The 25,778-nt window shown below is 39.5% G+C and overlaps 1 protein-coding gene across 3 annotated transcripts in view; it reads left to right on the top strand.

Annotated features, from left to right (window-relative positions):
* The window catches only part of TTBK2 (tau tubulin kinase 2), a 159,405-nt gene that overhangs the window by 114,407 nt on the left and 19,220 nt on the right, over positions 1-25,778 (top strand). For all 3 annotated transcript variants that reach the window (XM_032343454.1, XM_032343455.1, XM_032343456.1), the window contains 4 exons: positions 8,873-9,030; positions 16,458-16,674; positions 21,463-21,674; positions 23,825-24,413. In XM_032343454.1, the coding sequence (XP_032199345.1) occupies positions 8,873-9,030; positions 16,458-16,674; positions 21,463-21,674; positions 23,825-24,413 (1,176 nt within the window). The remainder of the gene's footprint in view (positions 1-8,872; positions 9,031-16,457; positions 16,675-21,462; positions 21,675-23,824; positions 24,414-25,778) is intronic.

The following is a 25,778-nucleotide window of genomic DNA, read 5'->3' as shown; positions in this document are numbered from 1 at the left end:
TTTATCTGTGGTCAGTGAATCATTTCCTTAGGGTATCCATTCATAAGGCCTTGAGTAGGTTTACCGCAAATTGCACCCTTAACCCCAACCAACTATATATTTCAGAAGATTCTGTTGCTTTCAGGGAGAAGTTGGAGCTTAATGCAAAATAATTACTACCTCTGAAGACATAAATGAAGCCACACATAGGTTAAAACAGGCATACATCATTTCATTGCACTTTGCACATGTTGCATTTTTTACAGATTGTGGCAACCTTGCATTGGGCGAGTCCATCAGCACCATTTTTTCCACAGCATTTACTTATTTCATGTTTCTGTGTCACATTTTGATAGTTTTTGAAATATTTCAAACTTTTTTGTTATTGTTACATTTGTATAGTGATCTCTAATCAGTGATCTTTGATGTTTACTACTAGAATTGTCTTGGGGTGCCATGAACCCTACCCATGTAATGAAAAACTTAATCTATAAATGTTGTGTGCGTTCTCACTGCTCCACTGACCTTATCCCTTGAAACACAATAATCTTGAAATTAGGTCAGTTAATAATCCTACAGTGACCTCTAAGTGTTCAAGTGAAAATAAGAGTTTCATGTCTATCACATTAAATCAAAAGCTTTCTAGAAATGATTAAACTTAGTGAGGAAGGCCTGCCAAAAGCCAAGATAGGCTGATAGCTAGGCCTCTTCTGCCAAACAGTTAGTCAAGTTGTGAATGCAAATGGTTAAGTTCTTGAAGGAAATTAGAAATGCTACTCTAGTGAACATATGAGTGATTAGAAAGCAAAACAGCCTTATTGCTGATATGGAGAAAGTTTTAGTGGTCTTTTTTTTTTTTTTTAAAGATTTTATTTATTTGACAGAGAGAGCTCACAAGAAGGCAGAGAGGCAGGCAGAGAGAGAGAGAGAGAGAGGAGGAAGCAGCTCCCCACTGAGCAGAGAGCCCGATGCAGGGCTTGATCCAAGGACCTTGAGATCAGGACCTGAGCCAAAGGCAGAGGCTTAACCCACTGAGCCACCCAGGCACCCCTTTTAGTGGTCTTAATAGAAAATCAGACCAGCCACAGCATTCCCTGAAGCCAAAGCCTAATCCAGAACAAGGTCCTGACTCTTGAATTCTGCAAAGGCTGAGAGAGATTAGGAAGTTTCCAGAGAAAAGTTTGAAGCTAGCAGAGGTTGGTTCATGAAGTTTAAGGAAAAGCCTTCATTGTAACACAAAAGTACAAGGTGAGGCAGCAAGTTATCCAGAAGATCTAGCTTCTGAAGGTGGCTACTACACTAAACAACAGATTTTCAGTGTAGACAAAACAGCCTTCTATTGGAAGAAGAGTTATCTAGGATTTTCATAGCTAGATAGGAGAAGTCAATGCCTGGCTTCAAAGCTTCGAGGGACAGATTGACTATCTGGTTAGAAGTTACTGTGGCCGGTGACTTGAAGCTGAAACCAGTGATCATTTACCACTCTGAAAATCTTAGGGCCCTTAAAAATTATGCTAAATCTACTCTGCCTGTGCTCTCTAAATGGGACAACAATACCCAAATGACAGCACATCTGTTTACAACATGGTTTACTGAATATTTTAAGCCCGCTGTTAGGACCTACTGATCAGAAAAAAAAAAAAAAAAAAGATTCCTTTCAAAACATGAGTGCACACTGACCATGCACCTGGTCACCCAAGAGCTCTGTTGGAGATGTACAATGAGATTAATGTTGTTTTCATGCCTGCTCACCACTACCTCCATTCTGCAGCCATGGGTTAAGATGTCATTTCAACTTTCAAGTCTCACTGTTTAAGAAATAAGAAATTTTGTAAGGCAGTTGGTGCTGTAGATAGTGATTCCTCTGATAGCTCTGGGCAAACTAAATTGAAAACTTTCTGGAAAGGATTTACCATTCTAGATGTCATTAAGAACATTAGTGATTCTTGGGAAGAAGTAAAAATATTATCACTAACAGAGGAGTCTGGAAGAACTTCTCAACCTCTTGGATGACTTTGAGGGCTTTAAGACTTCAATGGAGGAACTAACTGGAGATGTGGTGGGAATAGCAGGAGAACTAGAATAAGAAGTAGAGCCTGAAGATATGACTGAGTTGCTGCCAGCTCATGATAAAACTATAATGGATGACCAGTTGCTTCTATGGCTGAGCAGAGAAAATAGCTTCTTGAGATGGAATCCACTCCTGGGGAAGATGCTCTGAAGATTATTGAAATGACTACAAGTGACTTAGACTATTCCATAAACTTAGCTGATAAAGCTGTGGCAGAGTTTGAGAGGGTTGACTCCAGTTTTGAAAGAAGTTCTGTAGGTAAAATGCTGTCAAACAGCGTCATGTGGAACAGAGAAATCACTTGTGAAAGGAATAGTCAATCACTGTGGCAGAGTTGTTATTGCCTTATCTTAAGAAATTGTTACAGCCACCCCCTTTGTTTACCAGCAACCACCCTGGGTCATCAGCAGCCATCAGCATTGAGGCAAGACCCTCTAGCAGCAAAAAGATTACACTTAATTAATGAAAGCTGAGGCGATGGTTAGGATCTTTTAGCAATAAAGTATTTTCAATTAAGGCATGTATATTGTTTTCTTAGACATAATACTATTGTACACTTAATACTATTGTTTGGTATAGTGTAAACATAATTTTTATATGCACTGGGACACCAAAAAAGTCATTTGACTCACTTTATTGCAATATTTGCCTTATTGTGGTGGTCTGGAACCCAGCCTGTAGTATCTCTGAGCTGTGCCTGTAAAAATGATGTATTAGTTTATCATTTTTACCTGCAAAGTACAACATATAGACTTTACTATTAAAGAAAGTTTTACATTCTATAACATTGTCAGTTTGCCCAGTCAAAAGACCATCAAAGCACAGTGAACATATTCATATATATTAACTATTTCTGTGTGAAATGACTGCTTTTGTGTAAATATAAACAGGATATAAAGCAGAGAGACAGCATATAGTCTTGGGTCCTTAGAGACCTTAAGTGGGTGAGCTTATCACCTTCTTTCCTATGTGGCAATTTGTGTTAATAACTAGAGACTTACAAATGGAGAAAATACAAGGTGTTTTGGAGCGTGTTCTTATATTTACATTTCATAGGTATTTCTGAAATGCACAGAGCTCATATTCCTTAAAATAATGAAATGAAAGCTATAATACTAGATTCAGGAAAAGCTGGAAAATGTTCCAACTTTCCTACCTTAGGTACAAAAATCTTTTTGTTGATCGAGTTTGCACAGGAGTAGAAGAGTTGAGCAAATAGAAATTTTTTTTTTTCACATTCACCACTTAGTTATGTTTATAATCTAAAGAAGACTATTGTGAGGGGTGCCTGGGTGGCTGAGTCAGTTAGGTGTCTGCTTTTGGCTCAGGTTATGCTCCTAGGGTCCTGGGATTAAGTCCTGCATCGGGCTCCATGCTCAGCGGGGAGTTTGCTTCTCCCTCTGCCTGCTGCTCCCCATGCTTGTGCTCTCCCTCTCTCTCTTTGTCAAATAAATAAATAAAACCTTAAAAAAAAAATAAGTTGCACATGGCTAATACCTCATCCAGTAGCCTGCTATTGCTTGCTCTGACAGCAGATGTAGAGAGAGGAGCTGTTTTGCTCTTTACTAGGAATCTTTTATTCATGTCTCAATTAGAATAATGGATGATACTTGCTTTTGGAAAGTGTTATGGTGTTTTGGGAAATGATACCCAAGTTTATCAGTACTTCGTATTTATGTACAAGGGTGTCTTCCCAGCTGGCTTTTAAGTCCTGGAAGTACAACCATGTCTTCTTTTTTTTATCCCACACTGTCCTTGCACTGTGCCTGGCACCTAAATTTTCAACAAATGTTAGGAAAATTGAACTGAATCCTAGTTTGCCTAACAGTCTCCTACTAAGGAAATCTAAGAAAAATCAATTTGTCAGTGCATAAATACTGTTTTCTATCTGTTAAACTAAACTAGGTGAAGCTATCAGAATTACAGCCGAGATTGAAACAGAAATCTTATTACGAAAACGTTTTTATTATTAGATTCTGAAACAGTATAGCAACCGTAAGAGAAAAAAAGATGCTGGGCCACGAATCTCCTCAGGTCAATAAAATTCTATGGATTTATACACATCCACACGGAGACACACACATACGCACATGAGGGCATGTAAAACTGGTGAAATTTGATAAGCTCTGTGGATTGTACCCATGTCACGTTCCTGGTTTTGATACTGTAGTCTAGCTGTTCAAGGTGTTACTATTGGAGCACACCGGGTGAAGAGGACTTCTCTGTACTATTTTTTTTTTAAGATTTTATTTATTTATTTGACAGAGATCACAAGTAGGCAGAGAGGCAGGCAGAGAGAGAGAGAGAGAGAGAGAGAGAAGCAGGCTCCCTGCTGAGCAGAGAGCCCGACGTGGGACTCGATCCCAGGACCTTGAGATATGACCTGAGCCCAAGGCAATGGCTTAACCCACTGAGCCACCCAGGCGCCCTCTCTGTACTATTTTTGTAATTTTCTATGAATCTTTATTTTAGATTAAAAGTAAAAAAAAAGAAAAAGCTAGACCAACAGTTTCAGAAATGTAGGTAGTGATTAGAAACATTCAGTTCTGTTGTGGTGACTTTATAATTTAAACAATCCTTTTTAAAGTGTTTTGAGAAAGGCACATATCTCTGAAGAGTGTGTAGGAAGATCTTAACCTTGAATTCCACCCGTAGACTACACTGTAGGTGACACAGTTACTAGTTAATAGGAAACTAAGATAGCATCAGATTGGATAAAGAAGAACCCTTGGTTGCCTTTGCACATTATTGTCACAGTAAGGATACCCAGCAGTGTCACAGAGTAGTGGGGTAGTGTTATTATTCCCATTTTATGGAGATTTAGTTTAGACCCGTTGCCTGGGAAAACTCGTGCTGCTGGAAGTGGTGCCTGAACCCAATTTCTGGCTCATTCAAAAAAGCTGAAGCTCTGGTCGTTTTTCACCATCTTGACTTCTTTGGAGAGGTGGCCACAAATACAGCAGCCACTGTGAAATAAATACTAACATGACTGGTTCATAAAAATGCAGTGAAAGAACTAAAAAGTTATATGAAGAATTATTTGAAATCTTTGTCAGCAATTAGTAGAATCATGTGATCCTGACATAAGAACATAAAAGTATCTTTATTAGAGTGTCCCAGTTATGTTAAGCGTTGTTTAGCAAGTTGAGAAGACTAATAAAACCCATAAATATCCACAATGGTGGGAGCCTGAAACTAAAATGTGTCAAGCAGCCAGTTCATACAGTGTGCCACAACATTGCTGAAATCAGAGGATACAATAGAGAGGAAATCCACAGCTGACCAAGCTTCTTATTAATCCTGTTCATCTCTTTCTAGATTTAGGAATGGGACTTTAAACAGAGGTTACATCAGAATGCAGCAGGCTTGCCTCTTGCTTCAGGGGACTTAGCTGTTTTAGGATTCCCCTGACTCTGATGACACTGGAGTTAAATTTCTCAGAAGGCATAGCTGGGCTGTTAGGGAAACAAAACAATCAGAGTTTGAGCTAGAAACAAGGGGAAACCTCCCATAAATTAGAGGGCCAGGGAGTGTCTCTCTGTTTCTTTTGTTCTGTGCCTTCCATATTTCTGCCTTCTGCTGCTGGTCTCCTTTACCACCATCTTAGTAACAAACTTTTTTTTATCTGAGGCCCAGCGGCTTATGCTACAATTTCTAAGACATACGCTAATACTATGGTAAATGTAAGAAAATAATTCATAGTAAAAGGACATCTGACATATAAACTGCTTAGGATCATTCCCTTGGCAGTCCAGTCTGGGCAGTGCATTTAGTGGCAGCAGTCTAAGTGCTCACACAGCAAGGCAGGTGCTGCCTCCTGGGTAGGGACTCGTCTTTCAGGAGGCATGCAGCCCACTCTGCAAGAACCTCCATTTCCAGAGTCAGGAGAGAGGACTTCAGGATCTGCGACTTTAATCCCCATATGCTGGGTCTTAATCCATCCTCCTTTCTTGTGTGTTTTCTGTAGCCCTCTAACTTTGACAATTTAGGGAAATCTGTGCTATAATATAGGTAATTTAAGTCAACAAAAATATGACCAGAAGAGAAATTCCCAGGTTTTGTAACCATGCCTTTTCCAATTCCTTTGATCTTTTTAGTTTCCTTTTCTCCATTTATTTTTTTTTCCGGGAATCTTGCAATAGATATTCTCGCAAGTGTTTGTTCTCAAAATGTTTTTAGAGTCACTAAAGGTTCTGCACGTATAATTCTTACATAGGTTCCCTGCCATCATCACCAGGCAATTCTCTGGGCACCAGCTGGGTTTCCTGCAATTCAACTCACTTTTGACACTATCCACCCAGAGATAAATGGCATCAAATTCCACAGGTTAAGGACTCGATCCCAGAAGACCACCCTCCGCTTCAGATTTCGATCCCAAGTCCTGGTTGTCACCTGTACTTCTGACTGACCTATGACTATAATTCAGAGGTTCCTACTACCCCTTCCTTGGCTTTGATTAACTTCCTAGAAGAGCTCTCAGGACTTGAGAAACCAGTTTTCTCACCAGATTACTGGTTCATTACAAAGGGTATAATTTCAAAACAGCCAGATGGAGAAGACGCATAGGGCGAGGTATGAGGAAAGGGTTTGGAGCCTCCAAGCTCTCTCCGAGGGCATCACCCTCAGCACCTCCATTATGTTCACCAACCAGGAGCTCTCCAGACCCCATCCTTTTGGGGTTTTGTGGCGGCTTCTTTATGTAAGCACAATTGTTTAAATCATTCACCATTGGTGATTGATTCATCTTCTAGCCCCTCTCCTCTTTAATGATGCCATGGGATAGGAAAGTTCCAAATCGCTAATCACAGGGTTGGTTCCTCTGGTAACCAGCCCCTATCCATAGATGCTTTCCAAAAGTCACCTTATTAACAAAAACTTAATGGTGGTGGAAAGGGGCTTGTTACGAATAAAAAGAGAGCCATTTTACCTTTATGGCTCTGGCATGGTTTCGGGAACTTGGGACTACAGATCAAATATTATAATAAAAGATACTCCTATTCTTTTCTCTCAGGAAGTTTTAAGCGTTTGGGGACCTGTGACCCAGCAACTGTGGACAAATACCAAATATATATAAAAAATATATTTTGGTTATGCAGTTGACCAAACTTATTTCTTATAAATCAAAATACTGCATTCATATATAAGCTACTGTGTTAGATACTAGGATGAACAAGATCAGACGAGTGCCAGCCTCTAGGAGCTTCCAGTCTGGGTAAAAGAGAGAAACCAACTAAATAATCAGAAATAACTTTTACAATTTACAATTGATGGCATTTGGCCATCTTGTTCAGATGTTCTCTTCGGTAAGCCTCTAAAACTGCACACACTTGGTTTTTCTGTCTCACTAGCCACTTCTCCTTGCTTTGCTTTAGTGAGTCTTCTTTCTAACTAAATGTTGGAGTGCCTTAGACCTTTGCCCTTGGACCTCTTTGCTACCTACTCTCTTTAGGTGATATCCGGTCCTGTTGCTTTAAATAATACCTATTCATGTCTATATGCTGATGACTCTCAAGTTTATAGTATACCCTTTTCCTCCCTAAACTCCCTAAAAACTCTCAGTGTCCTAGTCCTCAAACTCTCTGCTTTCCATTTCAGTAAATGACACCACCATTTATTACCCAATGGCTCAGGACAGAAATCTAAATTATTATTTATTCTTGGATACTAACAGGGTAAGAGAAATGATGAGGAGAGAATGAAGCTATAATCATAAAATTAAAAATCAGTAACAGTAGAGGGCAGTTTTTGTGAGATCATTATCTGCATCACATCAGAGTTTGGAATTAATTTTATTTTTTTATTATGTTAGTCACCAAACAGTACATCATTAGTTTTTGATAATAGTGTTCCTTGATTCATTGTTTGTGTATAACACCAGTGTTCCATGCAATACGAATTTTGGAATTTGAAGGCAAGAAAATGAGGGGCACCTGGCTGGCTCAGTCTTAGAGCATGCAACTCTTGATTTTGGGGTTGTGAGTTCAAGCCCCATGTTAGGTGGAGAGATTACTTTAAAAAAATCTTTTAAAAAAAGACAAAAAAATGAAATATTTAATATAAACGAAATAAAGTGGCAGAGTTCTTTGTGATAATATGTACATACACCCATACTACATACAGCTGAAGAATTTTTCAATCCCCTTAGAACTGTAAGAAAGCCCAATGAACTTCTATAGACCCCTTAATCTAGATATAACAGCTGTTAACATTGCTCACTTATTTAAGCTGAACCATATAAAAATAACTCCTTTTTGACAAAAAAAATTATCAAATGGTTAAAACCGAATGCTTATCTTTCACATACAACACAAACTTCCTTTTTTTTTTTTTAAGATTTTATTTATTTATTTGACAGACAGAGACTACAAGTAGGCAGAGAGGCAGGCAGAGAGAGAGAAGGAAGCAGGCTCTCCGAGGAGCAGAGAGCCCGATGCGGGGCTTGATCCCAGGACCCTGAGATCATGACCTGACTGGAAGGCAGAGGCTTTAACCCACTGAGCCACCCAGGTGCCCCCAACACAAACTTCCTTTTGCCACACCATCTGAAAGTAGGTTTTAGATAAGATGCTTCATTATATATCTTATAAAAACAAAGATATTCTCCTATATAACTACAAACCAGTACCTCAGCTGAGAAAAATCAGTATCAATTCAATATCATCATCCACATATAGTCCTTTTTCAAATTCCCCTATTTGTACCATCTGGGGTTTTTTTTAAATCCCCTACAAAACTACTTTGTGAACATGGCAGCTTTCTCTTAAAGAATAAAATGACAATGCTGATTATTACCTTACTCTAGTTTTTTTCTTTATGGTATAGCTTCTGACATCCGTGTTTGACAATAGCATCAAGACCTTTGGAGTAATTGAGAGTGATCCTTTTGACTGGGAGAAGACTGGAACAGATGGCTCCCTGACCACTACTACTACTTCTACCACCCCTCAGCTGCACACCCGCCTGACCCCCGCCGCCATCGGGTATGTCCCATGCAGATTATTTAGCAGTGGATTTCTTAGGTGCACTGTGTTCGTAGAGATGTCTCTTATTTCCTCCAGATCCTTCAGATGACAAAATGCTGAGACAGAGGAGAAAGCCTATGAATTTCTTTGCATTAACATTGCTTTTATATATGTCTTTCTTCACATTTACTTTTCTTAGAAAGTATTTATAGATCATACTTTGAAATGGGAGCTTCAAGCTTGTATGATTTCTTGATGTCAGATTTACAGTGGCTTTTCAAAATGAGAAGGAATTGTTTGCATTTACTTTTTTTTTTTTTTTTTTAAGATTTATTTACTTGAGAGAGAGAGAGAGCCAGGGGAGGGGTAGACAGATAGAGATAGACAGAATCCCAAGTGGACTGCCCACTGAGCCCATAGCAGGGCTCTATCCCATGACCCTGAGAGCATGACCTGAGCTGAAAATTAAGAGTCAGGTGCTTAACCAAGTGAGCTACCCAGGCATCCCAGTTTGCATTTACTTCTAAAGAATATATGGTACCTGGAAAGAATGAGCCACAGTTGCACCTAACTGTACTGTGTTTAAGTTTAATATGAACAAAAAATGTAGCTTGTTCTCTATGAAAGTGATTTAGTTTACAAAGTATATTAGGAACAGATTATGGGGATGTATTTCCATCATCTTGTGTTTGTTTGTTTTCTTCTCTTCATGCATTAAATACAGTTGCTTTTGTTTGTTATTAAATAGATTGGGGGGGGGATCATTCTCCATCCCGCCATCCGTTTTTACCTGCTCTGGTTGCTTTAAAATGTTTGGGTAACAAAGAAAAAAAGTAATTAGGGAAAAATCATCTTATAATTGGGGAAGTTTATCACTAATCCATTGTTTGATTTTATATTGAAAATTGGGATCACTAGAGCTTATTGAATCAGAAAAGCTTACATGGACTTGTTTAACTAGATATGATATCCTTGATTAGCTAGTCTAAGAGTTCTTAAGTGAGGGGCCCTGACTAGCTAGATTAGAATCATCACAGAGATTTGTTTAAAGTACTCGTTAAGGGACGCCTGGGTGGCTCAGTTGGTTAAGCAGCTGCCTTCGGCTCAGGTCATGATCCCAGGGTCCTGGGATCGAGTCCCACATCGGGCTCCTTGCTCGGCAGGGAGCCTGCTTCTCCCTCTGCCTCTGCCTGCCTCTCTGTCTGCCTGTGCTCGCTCGCTCTCTCTCCGTCTCTGACAAATAAATAAAATCTTTAAAGAAATAAAAAATAAAAAAAATAAAGTACTTGTTAAAATAAATAAATAAAATCTTTTAAAAAACAAACACATGAGATACTCCTAACACTAGCTGAGTGAATCATCCAACACTAAGTAAATACTAGCAACAGAGCTAGAGCCTTTCTAAAATTTTGATTCTTGTTTTCATACCTTTGTTCTCCTTCTTCTTGTTGTTAGAAGTAGGTGAGTCTCAAACTTGTAGAAATCCAGATGATAAGGAGTTCAGGGTAACTGAAGTCAGTGAAGACAGTTTAAGTTCCCATCTCCCAATGTTTTCTCCGAAAATAAAGCAATAATGAGAAAGAAGTAAAACTATGCAAAAACCACATCCTCAACATAATTTGAAGATAAAGGATACCTAGCCTAAACTCCAAAATAAGTAAAAAGAGAAACCAAAACCACCAACTCTCTCGCGCTCCCGCCTCACTCAACTCTTCCCCAAGGTTTTATAAAGGCAGATCAATAAAAACCGTGCAGAGGAAGAGAATTTGAAATAGGACTTAAGGTTGATTTTAAGCCAACACCAGAAAAACTAATCCCATCCTACAAATGTAATTACTAGAAAGTGTTCAGGTAGACAGAGAGGTAAAAATAGGCATGATTCAAAACATACAGCTTATGGAAGAAAGAAAGAAGAAAAAAGACAAAAAAGGAAGGAGAAAATACCTTTTATCAGTTGAGCAGTGAAGGAAAAAACATTTATGTTTTGGATCCAATCAGGAGAGAGAAACTGCATAGTAATTCGAACAGGGGAAGATGATACAAGGAATTAGTAGCTATAATACAGAACTGGAGTAATGTGGGATAGACTAATAGGAAGTAGAGAATACAGGAATAGCAAATATCAAGTAAAGCTCCTACTTTAGGGGTTGAGATTAAGCATCCCAAGACAGAGCCCCACCAGCCCCAGGGCTGAGTCCTGACCTTGTTGGAGAGCATATGTCTGTTGCTTACTGGATGGCGGGGAAGTCACTCTGATGCCTGGTAGAATTTGCTGAAAATCTGCCCTCTGGAACTTAATGGAAATCTATTCTCTGGGGTGGCAGAGAAGGCTATTTACTTTCTTCTAGATAGTGGGAATTGCTCAGGGAAGCTGTTGGTTGCGCGGTCTTTGTGCTGCAAGAGACAGGTGCTGAAGATGCTGGGATGTGGCAGGATCCTTGTGCCAGGGAGAGTCACACGCACTGGAGAGACTACCCAAGCGGCACACTGGAACCCACAGCAGAGCACTCTCCTCCTGCAGTGTCTCTCCAGTGCCCTCTACTGACAGAGCTCCAGGGCTAGCTGGCAAAGGAAAATAGCTAAAGGGCTCAGATCTACTTTCATAGAACTGGCAAAAAAGATGAATTTCAAGTTGAAGGCAGTACATCAATAATCACAGAAGGGCAAAGGGGAAGTAAAATTTAACAGCCTACAAAAGGGAGAACTATGAAATCAGAGGATACTATGTCTCTCTGACCATAAAAATCCCCTAAATTGTTTGGACTTTGCCACATTGACAGAAGAGGGCACTAATTAAACTTCGAATTTCATGAAATACTCTAATACCACAAAAATGAACAGATTTGAAGTGAAAGATGTCAAAGATCCATACAGTGTTACTGAAAAAAATCAGAAGAGAAAATCTAATTCATGCTAAGGAAATTTCCCCTCAGAGAAGTAGCCATGAAGAAGAAGAAAACTATAAAATAAACCCCAAATGGAAGCAAATATACTTGTGCATTCAAAGATAAGGACAACTACCTTGAATCAGAAAGTTAAAAACTAAGAACAGAAATAGACCACAAGGTAGAGGAGGATGGGAGAAAAAGGAAAAGGAGAAGAGAGAGGAAGAAATGAGAGTTGATTGAGGTCAGGAAAGAAATGGAAGAAAAAGATGTCTTAGAAGTGAAAAAATTATAAAGTTGCACAAAGGAGAGTAGACTCAAATGAAAATTTAATAAAGGGCATTGAATAAAGGCAGAAAGGGGAAGAAAGCCCTAAGAGAATGAAAGTAAATCATGTAGAAGGACTAAAGGGGTGCCTGGGTGGCCCAGTCCTTTAAGTGTCTAACTCTTGATTTCAACTCAGGTCATGATCTCTGGGTGGTGAGATTGAGCCCTGTATCCACCTCCACACTTAGTGTGAAGTCTGCTTAAGATTCTCTCTCACCAGGGCACCTGGGTGACTCAGAGGGTTAAGCCTCTGCCTTTAGCTCAGGTCATGATCTCGGGGTCCTGGGATCGAGCCCCGCATAGGGCTCTCTGCTCAGTGGGGAGCCTGCTTTCCCGTCTCTCTCTGTCTGCCTCTCTGCCTGCTTGTGATCTCTCTCTCTCTCTCTGTGTCAAATAAATAAATAAATAAAACCTTAAAAAAAAAGAAGGTTCTCTCTCACCTTCTGCCCCTTCTCCCCCCCACAAAAAAAAAAAACATTTAAAAGGACTAGAGAGAAAGTAGTGCAAATGGAATGCAGACAAGGGATAGCACTTGTTCGAGTCCCTAAAGGACAATACCATTGAAACCTGAGAAACTCAGTGGCAAGGTGAAATAAGAAAGTGGGACCAAGAGCATTTTTTTTTTTTAAGATTTTTACTTACTTATTTAACAGAGACACAGTGAGAGAGGAAACAGAAGCAGGAGGAGTGGGAGAGGAGGAAGCAGGCTTCCTGCTGAGCAGGGAGCCCAATGTGGGACTTGATCCCAGGACCCTGGGATCATGACCCGAGCCGAAGGCAAACGCTTAACTGACTAAGCCACCCAGGTGCCCCTTTAATACAGTGTTTATTAATATTTAGTCCTGAGAATCCCATAAGTCACCTTTAGGAAGCAAAAACTACAGAGGATCCAGGGAGGCATAGCTAGAAACACACGAGTAATTGGAGATCCTAATATGTAACTCGGTACAAGACAGATCAAGTGAACAAAGAAGAAGAAATAGACAAAGAATAGGATCAATAAGATAGATCTTTAACTCTACACCCTGATAATAGAGCTTGTGCCTTCTGCTCAAGTGCCTCTGGAACATTAATAAAAATTGATCAGTTATTAGGTCATCAGGAAAGCATATAAGTAGACCCATAAAGCACAAGTATTATACTATCTGATCACACTACAGTAGAACTAGAAATTTCCAACAAGAACAAAAATGTCAAAAGCCCATCCTTCTGGAAACTTAGAAACCTATCAAAGTACTCTTTTTTTTTTTTAACATTTAAAGCTAAACATTTAAAGAGGGAGATTCTTGGTATTAAGTAAGGAGCTACATATTGTCAGTATGTCCTATTACTGATCGTATTAATGTTGTTAATCGGGCTAGAGTGATATTAGCTAGGTTTCTCTGCTGTGAAGTTACTATCTTTATTTTGTAAGAAGTATTTTGTGGGAAGATACTCTGAGACAATTCGAATAAACTTGTTTTTCATCGTAATTTTGCCCACAAGTTTTAGAGTCTGCCTGGGAATCTACCTGAAAAGTATAAGGCCTACAGGCCTAGCATTTAAGAAGTGGATGAATTTGCTGACCTCTGAATTAAAATACTGATTCTATAGCAGACCTAAATATCTGTGGGCTGTGTAGTCTCTGTCCTTACTACCACTGCCTTTCTAGTGCTAAGGCAGCCACAGACAGTGTGTAAATGAAGGAGCAGGACTCTTGCCATACCACTTGATTGACAAGAATAGATGAGCAGGTCAGATGTGGCCCACAGCCCTAGTTGGCGAGCCTTGCCTTAGAGAATGGGGAAGAGTGTGTGAAAAGAATGTCCATTCTTTTTGCTTTTCTTGATGTCTCTCTGATTCTTCTATACATGTTCTTACTTTTCTTCCTTAATCTGCTTCTGTAATTTATACCTTACCTGCAACCACCCAACACAGACCCAACACAGACCACTCTCATGTATACATATGCACTCATTCGACTCCTAAATGTAATATAATTTTTCTGGGAAGGAATTTCTTTCCATATCTCAAACTCCAGATTTGGATCAGAGTTATAGGAGAAGGAAGAAAATAGTAATTATGTAAGAAGTAAAAGTGGGCAAATAAATGCAGAGAGGAACCTGAGTCATGTGGAAGAGAGCCCATGTAGGGAAGCTGTGGGAGCCCCTTGAAGTGTTTGGTATCAGAGAGAAGAGGGAAACCAGGATAGAGTAAAAATAGAAGCAGTTCATAGGTCAAGGTATGCTTTGTTTCCTCAGGAGAGAAGGAGATGCCAAGGAACTGGGGTAGTTGGAAAGAAGCAGAATAGTAGTTTAGGCATAGGGAAAAAAGGATTTGGAAGAATACTGATGAAAATGGGAAAAAATGTGGGGCTAGTAGACTGAACTTACTGAATTCAGATATTGATTCTTTTGCCACTCCCTTTCCTCATGAACAGAGGGAATTCTTTCAATAAACATTTGGATTACCGTGTAGCACATCTATGTTGGTGTCCTTTGTATGTGTCAATCAGTAAAGGATATTAAACTTCTATCTGAAAAATCTTTGGAGCTCCTTACTAGCTCTAACCACTTCCCCACACGGGCTCTCTTCCACATGACTCATGTTCCTCTCTGCATTTATTTGCCCATTTTTACTCCTTACATAATCACTATTTTCTCCCTTCTCCTGTAACTCTGATCCAAATCTGGAGTTTGAGCTATGGAAAGAAAGAAATTCCTTCCCAGAAAAATTATCCTACATTCAGGAGTCGAGTGAGTGCAAAAGTATATGTGAGAGTATTATTTATGAACTTCATGAACTTTATTTATCTTTGAACTTTAGTTACTTTTAGAATAAACCCTTTCATAGGAACTATTTTAGGCCAAACTACCTTTTCTTTTTTCCTTTTTTTTTCCCCCCCGAATTTCCTTTTCAGTGTGTTCCCAGTTTCAGAACTACAAGAACTGTTTTACAGGGCTATAAGGTTTTTTCCCTGGGAGCTCTTATCAGTGCTTTTCTAAATTATACCTACAACATACCGAGATGCGATTCATCGTCTATTGTTGACCCAATAGGGAGTGATGGTAACGAAGGTCATAGCTCAGGCAGGCCAAGTCCCTGAAGGATGACTGATCTTTGTTCTCACAGTATGACATATGGATGACACGTGGGCCAGGTGTAGACTGAGAAGATGCCTACCTTCCCACTCAGAAGAATTGTGTGTGTCAGTATAGTCTACTGACAACCGGTTCTTCTCTACTTTTAGACATTCCAGATCACTTAGAAAAGATTTCACTGTGTGGTAAATACTGTGTCCAGTCAGCAATATTGAAAAGCAAAACAAACTAGTGTACAAAGTAGAGTTGCAGAACATGCAAGCTGACAGGGACCTGATCACTTAAAAAGTGATAACAGAACTGGAAAAAGCTCCTCACAAGCCAGAACTCTGAGGGAGAGGCAACCAGTCATATAAATAGGACACGGAATTACTTTGAAGGAAATATATTGACAAATGTTAATTAATATTTTTTTTATTTTGCTGCTGGTCAGTTCATGCAGTTCTGTAAAATTGTTCTGTATAATTACAGTATTTCTAGTTTCACCCAGAGGGCAAGAATTTCCTTTCTCCTCTTTATGTCCCTAGATCCTTGCATAGAGTAGATAATTGTAAAAAGTCTGTAAATGAAGAAGCAAATGTACATTTTACACTATTAAAAATCTATAACTGATCTCATACCTGCTTATGTCATAATGACACTTGACATTTTTCTGTTTATAGTTTTTGTTACTCTTAGCAAAAAATGGGTAAAGAGTAGAAAATATTAAAATTGACAAGACTTACTAGAAAATAGACCAAATATTTCTTTTTTTAAATTATTTATTTATTTATTTGTAAAGATTTTATTTATTTATTTGACAGAGATCACAAGTAGACAGAGAGGCAGGCAGAGAGAGAGGAAGGGAAGCAGGCTCCCTGCTGAGCAGAGAGCCTGACGTGGTGCCCTATCCCAGGACTCTGAGATCATGACCTGAGCGGAGATTCTCTCTCTCCCTCTTCCTCTGCCCCTCGCCCCTCAAAAAAAAAATAGTTTTATTTTGTAGAACTGGCATGGCCTAAGTTTCTGAGGTTTTGTTTTTATTTTGTTTTACTCTTCTAATTATGTATAAACTTGATCATTTAAATTCAGAAACAAAAGGTGAGATGGTCTCATAGTAATCTTTGATTCTGATATTTTAAAGTTCTACCTTTCTTTCACCCCACATTTTTAGAATTGCCAATGCCACTCCCATCCCAGGAGACTTGCTTCGGGAAAATACAGATGAGGTGTTTCCAGATGAACAGCTTAGTGATGGGGAGAATGGCATCCCTGTTGGTGTGTCACCAGATAAATTGCCGGGATCTTTGGGACACCCACGTCCCCAGGAGAAGGATGTCTGGGAAGAGATGGATGCCAACAGGAACAAGATAAAGCTTGGGATTTGTAAGGTGCGTATTTCTTGCATAGGACGGGGTTTCTTTCCTAAGTGCTTAATATTTTCCTTCTGTTGCTATAACAAAGCATCATGATTCTTAATTTTGGATGAGAAATAGAAAATTGTATTACTAGTGATTTATGTATTTGTATTTACAACATCTTGGCTAATTTTGCCCATAACAGTGAGATATAGACACTAAACATTAATTTTCATCTTGTATTTGGTGGAAAAGATGAAGACATTTAAAAAAATCACACTGAGACTAAAAGAAGAGACATCTGTAGGTCAGAAGTTAATAGTCTTTCTAAATAATGTGACAAGACTCTTGGCCCCTTCTTTAGTGTGGACCTGTGGAGCTAGGAGTACCTGTTGTGAACATTGTCTTAAGTGGAGGTGGGGAAATAAGCCTAGAAATGGAAAGCACCAAACTAATCAGAAGCTGATAAAGTGGATGTTGAATAATTGACATGAGTTTTTCTTCCTTAGGATTCTAAACAGTACCAATATTTATATGGGGAGAGATACAATATGGGGAGAGATACAGATTTCTGAATTAAATGGTTAATTTTTAGTACTCTTGCAATACTCTTTAGTACTCAAATTTCTTTTTGATCTTACTGTCCTTGTCATTTCCATTTTCATAGAAGATAAGATGAAGCTAAATGGGAATGGAGGGGCAGTGAATTATGAACCAATTAGCTTTTGGTGCTTCTTATGATTTTATAAAGATTTAGTTGGGATGGAAGTTAAATTTATAGGTGTAAAATGAGACTTTGGGCTCATACCTGTTAACATCGTTGATAGAAAGTTGGCTAGTTGTGCTTTGTGAGATGTATCTTGGAAAGAATTTTCCATGATCAATTCTGAAGGGCTTGGTCTGTCTTCAGTCAAGGTACATACTCTATTGTTAAACATAATAATTTAAAAAATTAACAGCATATACATTCAGTCATGGAAGTCACTTTGTAAAATCATTCTCTGCATAGATATGACGTGCTGCTCTGTGGTCTGGCTACTGAAAAAGCCCTCTCTGGAACCCTCCTGCACTGCTGGTGGGAATGCAAGCTGGTGCAGTCACTCAGGAAAACAGTATGGAGGTTCCTTAAAAAGTTTAAAATAGAACTGCCCTATGACCCAGCAGTTGCATGGATGCAAACAATAGTGATTCAGAAGGGCACATACACCCTGATGTTTACAGCGGCTATGTCCACAATAGCCAAACTATGGAAAGAGTCTAGATGTCCATCGACAGATGAATGGATAAAAGAGATATGGTATATGGGCAATGGAATATTACTCAGCCATCAAAAGAATGAATTCTTGCCATTTGCAATGATGTGGATAGAACTAGAGGGTATTATGCTAAGCAAAATAAGTCAGTCAGAGAAAGACAAATACAAGATGATTTCACTCTTGCATAGAATTTAAGAAACACAGAAGATGAACATAGAGGAAGGGAAGGAAAAATAAAATAAGATAAAAACAGAAGGAGGCAAACCATAGGAGACTCTCAACTATAAGAAACAAACTGAGGGTTGCTGGAAAGGAGGTGGATGGGGGTTGGGGTAATTGTGTGATGAACATTAAGGAGGGCACTTGTGATGAGACCTGGGTATTATATGCAACTGATGAGTCACTAAATTCTACCCCTGAAACTAATAATACACTATATGTTAACAAATTTGGATTAAAATAAAGGAATTCTTTAAAAGAAAAATAAACTATTTTTTAAAAGATTTTATTTATTTATTTGACAGAGATAAATCACAAGTAGATGGAGAGGCAGGCAGAGAGAGAGAGGGAAGCAGGCTCCCTGCTGAGCTGACATGGGGCTCGATCTCACCACCCTGAGATCACAACCTGAGCTGAAACCAAGTCGGATGCTTAACTGACTGTCTCAGCCCGATGCGGGACTCGATCCCAGGACCCTGAGACCACGACCTGAGCCGAAGGCAGCGGCTCAACCCACTGAGCCACCCAGGTGCCCCCGAAAAATAAACTATTTTAAAAAAAGACAAAAGAAGAAGCCCTATGTGGACTAATAGCAATCAGGAATAGGTAGTGAAATGTAGTCAAGAAGTCAGTATCAAATTTTTATAATGTCGACTGTAACTGTCTTTATTGCACCAGAAGCAGAAACTGTTCTTACAGTAAAAAAACCTTTTGTGACGTTCTCAGTCGCCAGCCCACATGAGTATCTCTGTGTGTATGAGACTGTGAAATGGCACTTGACATGGAGATGACATATTTAGTTTCTTTCACCCATCATCACAATTTAATCTGTATTTAGTTCTCTTCTACTTGTTAATTCTTTCCTTTAATTTTTTTTTTAAAGATTTTTTTCTTTATTTGAGAGAGAGGAAGAGAGGGAGAGGCAGAGGGAGAAGCATAGGGAGAAGCAGACTCCACTGAGCAGGAAGCCCGATGTGGGACTTGATCCCAGAAGCTCGGGATCATGACCTGAGCTGAAGGCAGACACCTTCAGACACCCAGTTCCTTCCTTTTCAAAAACATTACTCAAATTAGATTATTGGTATTGTTTTTGGTTTTTGTTTTCTTTTTTTTGAGAGGGGGAAGAGAGGTGGGGGAGAAGTTGAGGGGAAAGGTGAGAGAAAATCTTAAGCAGGCTCCAAGCTCGGTGAGAGCCCTACGCAGGGCTTGGTCTCTTGAGCCTGAGATCATGACCTGAGCCAAAACAAAGAGTCGGACACGTAAACAACCAAGCCGTCCAGATACTCTGGTATTGTTTTTTGGTTTTGTTTTTTTTTTACTATCAGTGATATTTGTCTGGATTTTTCAAAGATGTTTACTATATCCTTGCATTTTTGAAATTCCTGGACTTGTCTTCTTTATTCTTGAAGTATTTCCATTAGAAGTTCCTTCAGTTGAGATCTTTGGGAACTCTCTCAATTTTTACTTAGTTGTAAATGTATTTATTTTAGCATCATTCTTTTTTTTTTTTCTTTCTTCGTGGGCATCAACGCAAGGTTTATTGAATGATAGCAAAATGATAGTACAAAGCATCCAAGGAGGGAGGGGACCTGAGAGAGTTGCCCAGCATCATTCTTTAAAGAGAGTTTATACTAGATTCAGAGTTTTTGACTGACAATTATTTTTCCTCTGGATTCAATTATTGGTGTTCAGAAGTCTGCTACTCTTATTTTTTTTCTTTGTAGATGGTCCATTGCTCTCTGTCTTTGCTGCCCCAGCTGCTTTTTAACTTTTCTTTTTGTCTTTGGTGTTCTCATTTTATCTAGAGTGTGCATAGGTTTACATTTCTTTTTATTTATCCTGCTTAGGTAGCTTATGTTTCCTGAATCTTTGATTCATAGTTTCATATCATTTCTAGGAGACGTACAGCTATTTCCTACCAAAATATTTCCACTAATTCATTATTTTTGCTTTCTCATCCTGGGACTCCAAGTGAACATATGCTTTTTCATTCTGTTATATAATTTCTTAATTTTTTTCTTCTGTATTTTTTTTCTCCTTGCAGTGCTCCATTCTAGGTAATTTCTTTTGCTATGTCTTCTAGTTCACTGGTTAATAACTTTGTCTTTTTCTGGGTAATTTGATGTTTAACTTGTTAATTGAATATTTAATATTAAATTCATCAGTTAATCTCAAACAATCCCTTGTTGATCTTTGTGATAATGACCTTTATTTATTTAAATATTTGATGCATAACAGTTCTCTATTCTGTTTCTTAACAAGTTTAATATCTGGTATCTTTGGAAGATTCTCTCAAATAAATAAATCTTTAAAAATAAGAGAGAGAAAGAGGAGGGAAAAGGCAGAGGCAGAGAGAAACCTAAGCGGATTCCATGCTGAGTGCAGAGCTGACATGGGGCTCGATCTCACCACCCTGAGATCACAACCTGAGCTGAAACCAAGTCGGATGCTTAACTGACTGTCTCACCCAGGTGCCCCTCATGTCTTAGGGAGTTTTAAATGTTTTTTCTAAAAGTTACTATTTCTGCTCTTAGTCATGGTGGCATGCCTTCTTGTGTGTTTGACTATCTTTAGTGTTTTACTTATTAGTTAATAATTGATGGCAATCCTGTAGACCTAAATTGGGGATTGGGAAGCCTTCCTTCAGAGTTTGTCTTCTGCTTCTGCTAGTAGCCAGAGTAGACCCCCAGTCTGAGACCAACTGGGCATCTTCTGTGGGTCTCTAATCAGAATGGACATACCAGACTTCCCTCTCTGACCCCAGTATTGGGGTCAGGTTTAATTTCTCTGGTAAGTGTACTACTATGGGCATCTGTCCTTAGGCAGCCCCACTGCTCTGAGCTGTGTCATGTTCAGCCTCCTTCTGCTCTGCCCAGTTCTTTTTTGTTCTAGTTTCAGGTTTTCTTGTTTTTGTTTGGTTTTTCACTTGTTTTTTAGAGAGGAAACAAGAGGCATTCAGGCTTGGTGACCCATCCTACTTCTTGTGAGACCATTTATGTCTCCAAGAAAATGTCCTTTCCAGGTTTTATTTTTAGTTTAGTGGAATGGAGTCCTGCAAGTATTTCATTAGGATACAAAGAGTCAAGGTGGGTAAACATTTTTAGACTGTTTATCTTTGTACCCCAAATATAAAAAACTGGAATAATACTGAACTGAGAATAAATTAAGACAACTCGTGTTATGAAGGGTTAGTAGACAAGTATGTAATGATGTCGCTATCCAGAATATCCTTATTTCTGAAGACACCTCCCAAGCATTTGCATTTATTATTTTGAAAGACTTCAGTGATTGCTACACATATAGTCACCTGAATGTTTTTCATGGTTTTGTTTTATGTTTTGTCTAGGCTGCTACCGAGGAAGAGAATAGCCACGGTCAAGTAAACGGTATTCTGAATGCTCCAAGCCTTGGTTCCCCAATTCGTGTCCGCTCCGAGATTACTCAGCCAGACAGAGATGTTCCATTGGTGCGGAAGTTACGTTCCATCCACAGCTTTGAGCTGGAAAAACGTCTGACACTGGAGTCAAAGCCAGATACGGACAAGTTTCTTGAGACCTGGTATAAAATAAGTTTTCTTTTTTTTTTAAAGCTACTAAGATATTTAATTACCATCATCATTATCATCATTATGAATTCTATTATTCTTTCAAATAAGAAAGTTCTGCATTTTTGTAGTACTGATTTGATTAAGTTCTCATCTCCATCCATGTTTTTAATTATAATTGTGATTCCTAATGTGAATTGTCTTATAAAATTGTTACAAGTTCTATAACAACCTTTGGGTTTGGGAGCTAAGCAATGGGAGCTGGTAACTTCATGACACCAGCATAAGTTAAATGAGTTTTTTGCTTTGTTTGTAAGAGATCTCTTTCATTGGAATGAGAAGATGCAATGTAGCGTTGGAGAGCTCGTGATAAGGCATGATACAGGAAGGAGGGGAGCATGTGAAGGAGGAAAACAAGTAATTTATACACAAGGGACAGGCAGTTAAATTCACTTTAATGAATGCCTTTTATGAATAAGTACTATAGGAAAAATAGACACAAATAAGTTTATCATTCTTCCTGGAAAGAAGGAACAGTGGAACTTGAGAACTATGCATAGGTAATAACTCTGGTTCATTTTTATAAGTCCCATTATCCCCAAATTTTGATAACAGAAGACAGAAATGAAACTTTAAAAAGAAATTGGATATGTTTATGAATTACAGAAGGCTGCAGTAATATTAAGAGCCAAGTGACTAGTGATAGTCACACAACCTTCAGTGTACATCACTGGTGGCTGCTTTTGGTAATGAGATGTTAGGTGAGAAAGACCACATATTTGATTGACATGGTAGTTACTGTGAACAAAGATAATTCAGCCTATTCTAACCTAGCTTCCAGTTTTAACAGTCCTTCATTTATGTGTGTTCTTTCTTCCATGGCAGTCATTCAGCCTCATACCTATGTAATAGAAGCTTCTGTTTATAGGGTGCTTGGGTGGCTCAGTTGGTTAAACAACTGCCTTCAGCTCAGGTCATGATCCTGGAATCCCAGGATCGAGTCCTGCATCGGGCTCCCTGCTCAGCGGGGAGCTTGCTTCTCCCCCTGCCCTCCCCTCTCATGTTCTCTCTCTCTCAAATAAATAAATAACAATAAAGTCTCTTAAGAAGAAGAAGCAGCTTCTGTTTATACATTGATGTGATCAAAAGGATGAATTTGAGTTGGGGCAGTGCTTAAACATTTCAAGTAATGGCTAATGTTAGAAATAACTATATAAATGCAATAGGGATAAAAGCTTAGTTTGGTAAAGAATTAGTTTAATAAAAGAATGGAACTAAAAAGAGAGTCCCTGCTGTGGGAAGAGCTGAGAAATGAGTTGAGAAAACAGAAGTAATCTAAGAAAATGAACTCAGGCCAGAACCTAGAATGAGTAGGAAACCATTGAAGGAACTGAAGCACCTAATTACAAACTTGGAAAGGAAGAAACATATCACTTAAACTGCTACCCCGAAGAAGAGAACGGTTCGTAGAAGCAAGTGCAGCCGAACGGTCACACTGTCGCCTGACCCTCAGGTAGCAGAGGTTCATATACCATGTTGACTGCCTTCTGAGCGACCTAAACAGGCAGTATACCTTGAAGCTTCCCCCACGCCACATCCGCACCCCCTACCACTGGGTGCCCCACATGTACATAGTGGGGCTGCGCCTGCTTGAGCGGGCGTAGTGGCTCTTCTTAAAAGTTCTGCCTTTGAAGTTCCCCTGATTGAGTCTACATTTATGTACATCTCTGAAGACAAAACACATAAAGTATCTGCCTAGCTTCTCCATTTCCTTTCCTATACTAGCTTCTTCGTTTCCTTTTGTAGGGCTTCTGATGAGGCAAAACCCCCTTGGCTCAGCTCTGCCTCAGTCCCCCCACAGAGAGCAGAGAGCCATGTGATTGAATTGGCTAGAAAAGGTGAACGAGATCCCATAAGTCAACCTGATTAGGCTTGTCCCCTGCCCTGCAGCAGGGGAGCCATCTTTTTGCCATGGGTTCCATCTTCCAAAACTGGGTTAGGACAGGTGGAAAAGAACATTAGCGGCCTGTGAAACTTTCCTTATGCTTTTTTTTTATATTATTCCTCTCCTCCGTGTGTGAATCTTAGTTCTGTATAGAGCTTATAGGTTATATAATATATATTTTCCTAGAGCAGTTGAGTAACTTCTCTCTGTTTTTTTAAGCCTGGAGAAAATGCAGAAAGATTCCAGTGCAGGCAAGGAATCTGTTCTCCCTTCTCTGCTTCATAAGCCTTGTGTTCCCGCCGTGTCCCGTACTGACCACATCTGGCACTATGATGAGGAATATCTTCCAGATGCTTCAAAGCCTGCCTCTGCCAACACCCCTGAACAGGCAGATGGCGGTGCCAGCAATGGATTTATAGCAGTTAACTTGAGCTCCTGCAAGCAGGAGGTTGATTCCAAAGAATGGGTGATTGTGGACAAGGAACAGGACCTTCGAGATTTTAGGACAAATGAGGCTTTAGGTCATAAAACAACTGGAAGCCCTTCTGATGAGGAGCCTGAAGTCCTTCAAGTCCTAGAGGAATCACCTCAAGATGAGAAGCTCCTACTGGGTCCTTGGGCGGAAAGCAATCACTTACAGAAAGAACCCTCAGGTGTGGTCTTAGCACTTTCTGGGGAATGCCCTGCCACCGCTGTGTCGGAACAGTATACGGATCGGCTGGAACTCCAGGCGGGGACTGCCGGCCAGTTTGCTGCAGTGACACCCACGAGTCCCATGGAGGCGCAAGCAGAAGGACCCCTCACAGCGGTAAGAGATTTATTTCAGTTATTTTTCTGTTACCCACTCACGGTGCTGTTAAAAAAGAACTAACAGTTGATCAACTAAGATTGATCAGCAGATGTCTAGGTTTGGCACATGGAGATAGGGAGTGATGTCTAGACTAACTTCTCTAGTCAGTCATCCAGTATGAAATTTCTCAAAACAAATGAGCTTTTCTGTCAGGATAGCAACTCAACACATGAAGTGTCATTATAACCTAATTTCAGAATAACATCTGTAATTAGACCATAGGAACTATCTATGCATTTGTCTGTGACTTAAGAATTTGTAATTCTAGAGATTTTGAATCTTACAAATCTGGTGAGGAAGGCATATGTGGTTTGTACTTCATAGGCTAGGCCTGATTCTCTTTGTTGCTTTTTTTATTTTTTGTAATCTCCACACAGAAATTTGTCATATTTTACATTCCTCTTAAATAGTTTTTCCAGCTTTGATGCCCATTGTTTTAAACACAGAGTTCTGGCCTCTCTTCCAGAACTTCTGCTTCAATAGGTCTGAGATAGAGTGAGGCCAGGAGTCTGAATTTTAACAAGTAGCTGAAAGCAGGTATTGATAAATGTCTTCTGCAAAGGAGCATTTTGAAGAAACGGTACTCTTTACTCTCAGTTTGGACATTCAGCTGGAGACACCTGTTACCCTTTTATTATCAGTGAGCAACGATGCCCCTAGGACTGTGAGCTGCAGGAGCCCTGGCAAAGCCAAACATGCAGGCAGTAAGGAACTGTGTACACAGATCTTTGGCACCAGCCCGAGGGCAGGTACATGTGTCCTTACATGGGAAGAAGTACCAGACTTCCTTAAATTCCCTAATCATGTAGCAGCCATGTCTCCCAGCTCACCAGAAACAGCATCGTTCCCCAAGCTTAAATGTTTCTTCTTAGAACACAATTCCAAATGCAGGTGTGAAACGGTGAGAAAAGATGACAAAATTTGATTTTGTGTATAGCTCTCTAGGAATTCATCTGTACTTCAGCATAGGAAAATAAATGCCTGCCTCATTCTCGTTAGGGTTGGTCTTTCCTTCTTTTCCAGGACTGTTTTATACAGTTATACAGGTTGTTCACTGAATAAAGCGGCCTAGCCAAGGGAGGAAGTAGGGGCTGAAATCTGGCTCCAACGTTGTTAACCAAACTGTGCATCTTTGTGTGGCTCTGTTTCCTCTTTGAGGAGCATTCTTTTTCAAATTGTACACAGTAACCTATGGACTAGAGGCAGGTGCAGCCACCTCCCTCCCCTCCCCTTAACACTCTTTCTTCCCATCTCTCCTCTTTCCTATTTCATTCTTTCTTTCCATCTTCCCACATTCAGTTCTTCTTTTCTCTGACTCTGTCC

This window comes from Mustela erminea, chromosome 5 (assembly GCF_009829155.1).
Source record: "Mustela erminea isolate mMusErm1 chromosome 5, mMusErm1.Pri, whole genome shotgun sequence".
NCBI lineage: Eukaryota > Metazoa > Chordata > Mammalia > Carnivora > Mustelidae > Mustela > Mustela erminea.
Note: the sequence above shows the minus strand (reverse complement) of the source record. Positions and strands in the feature narration are given on the sequence as shown.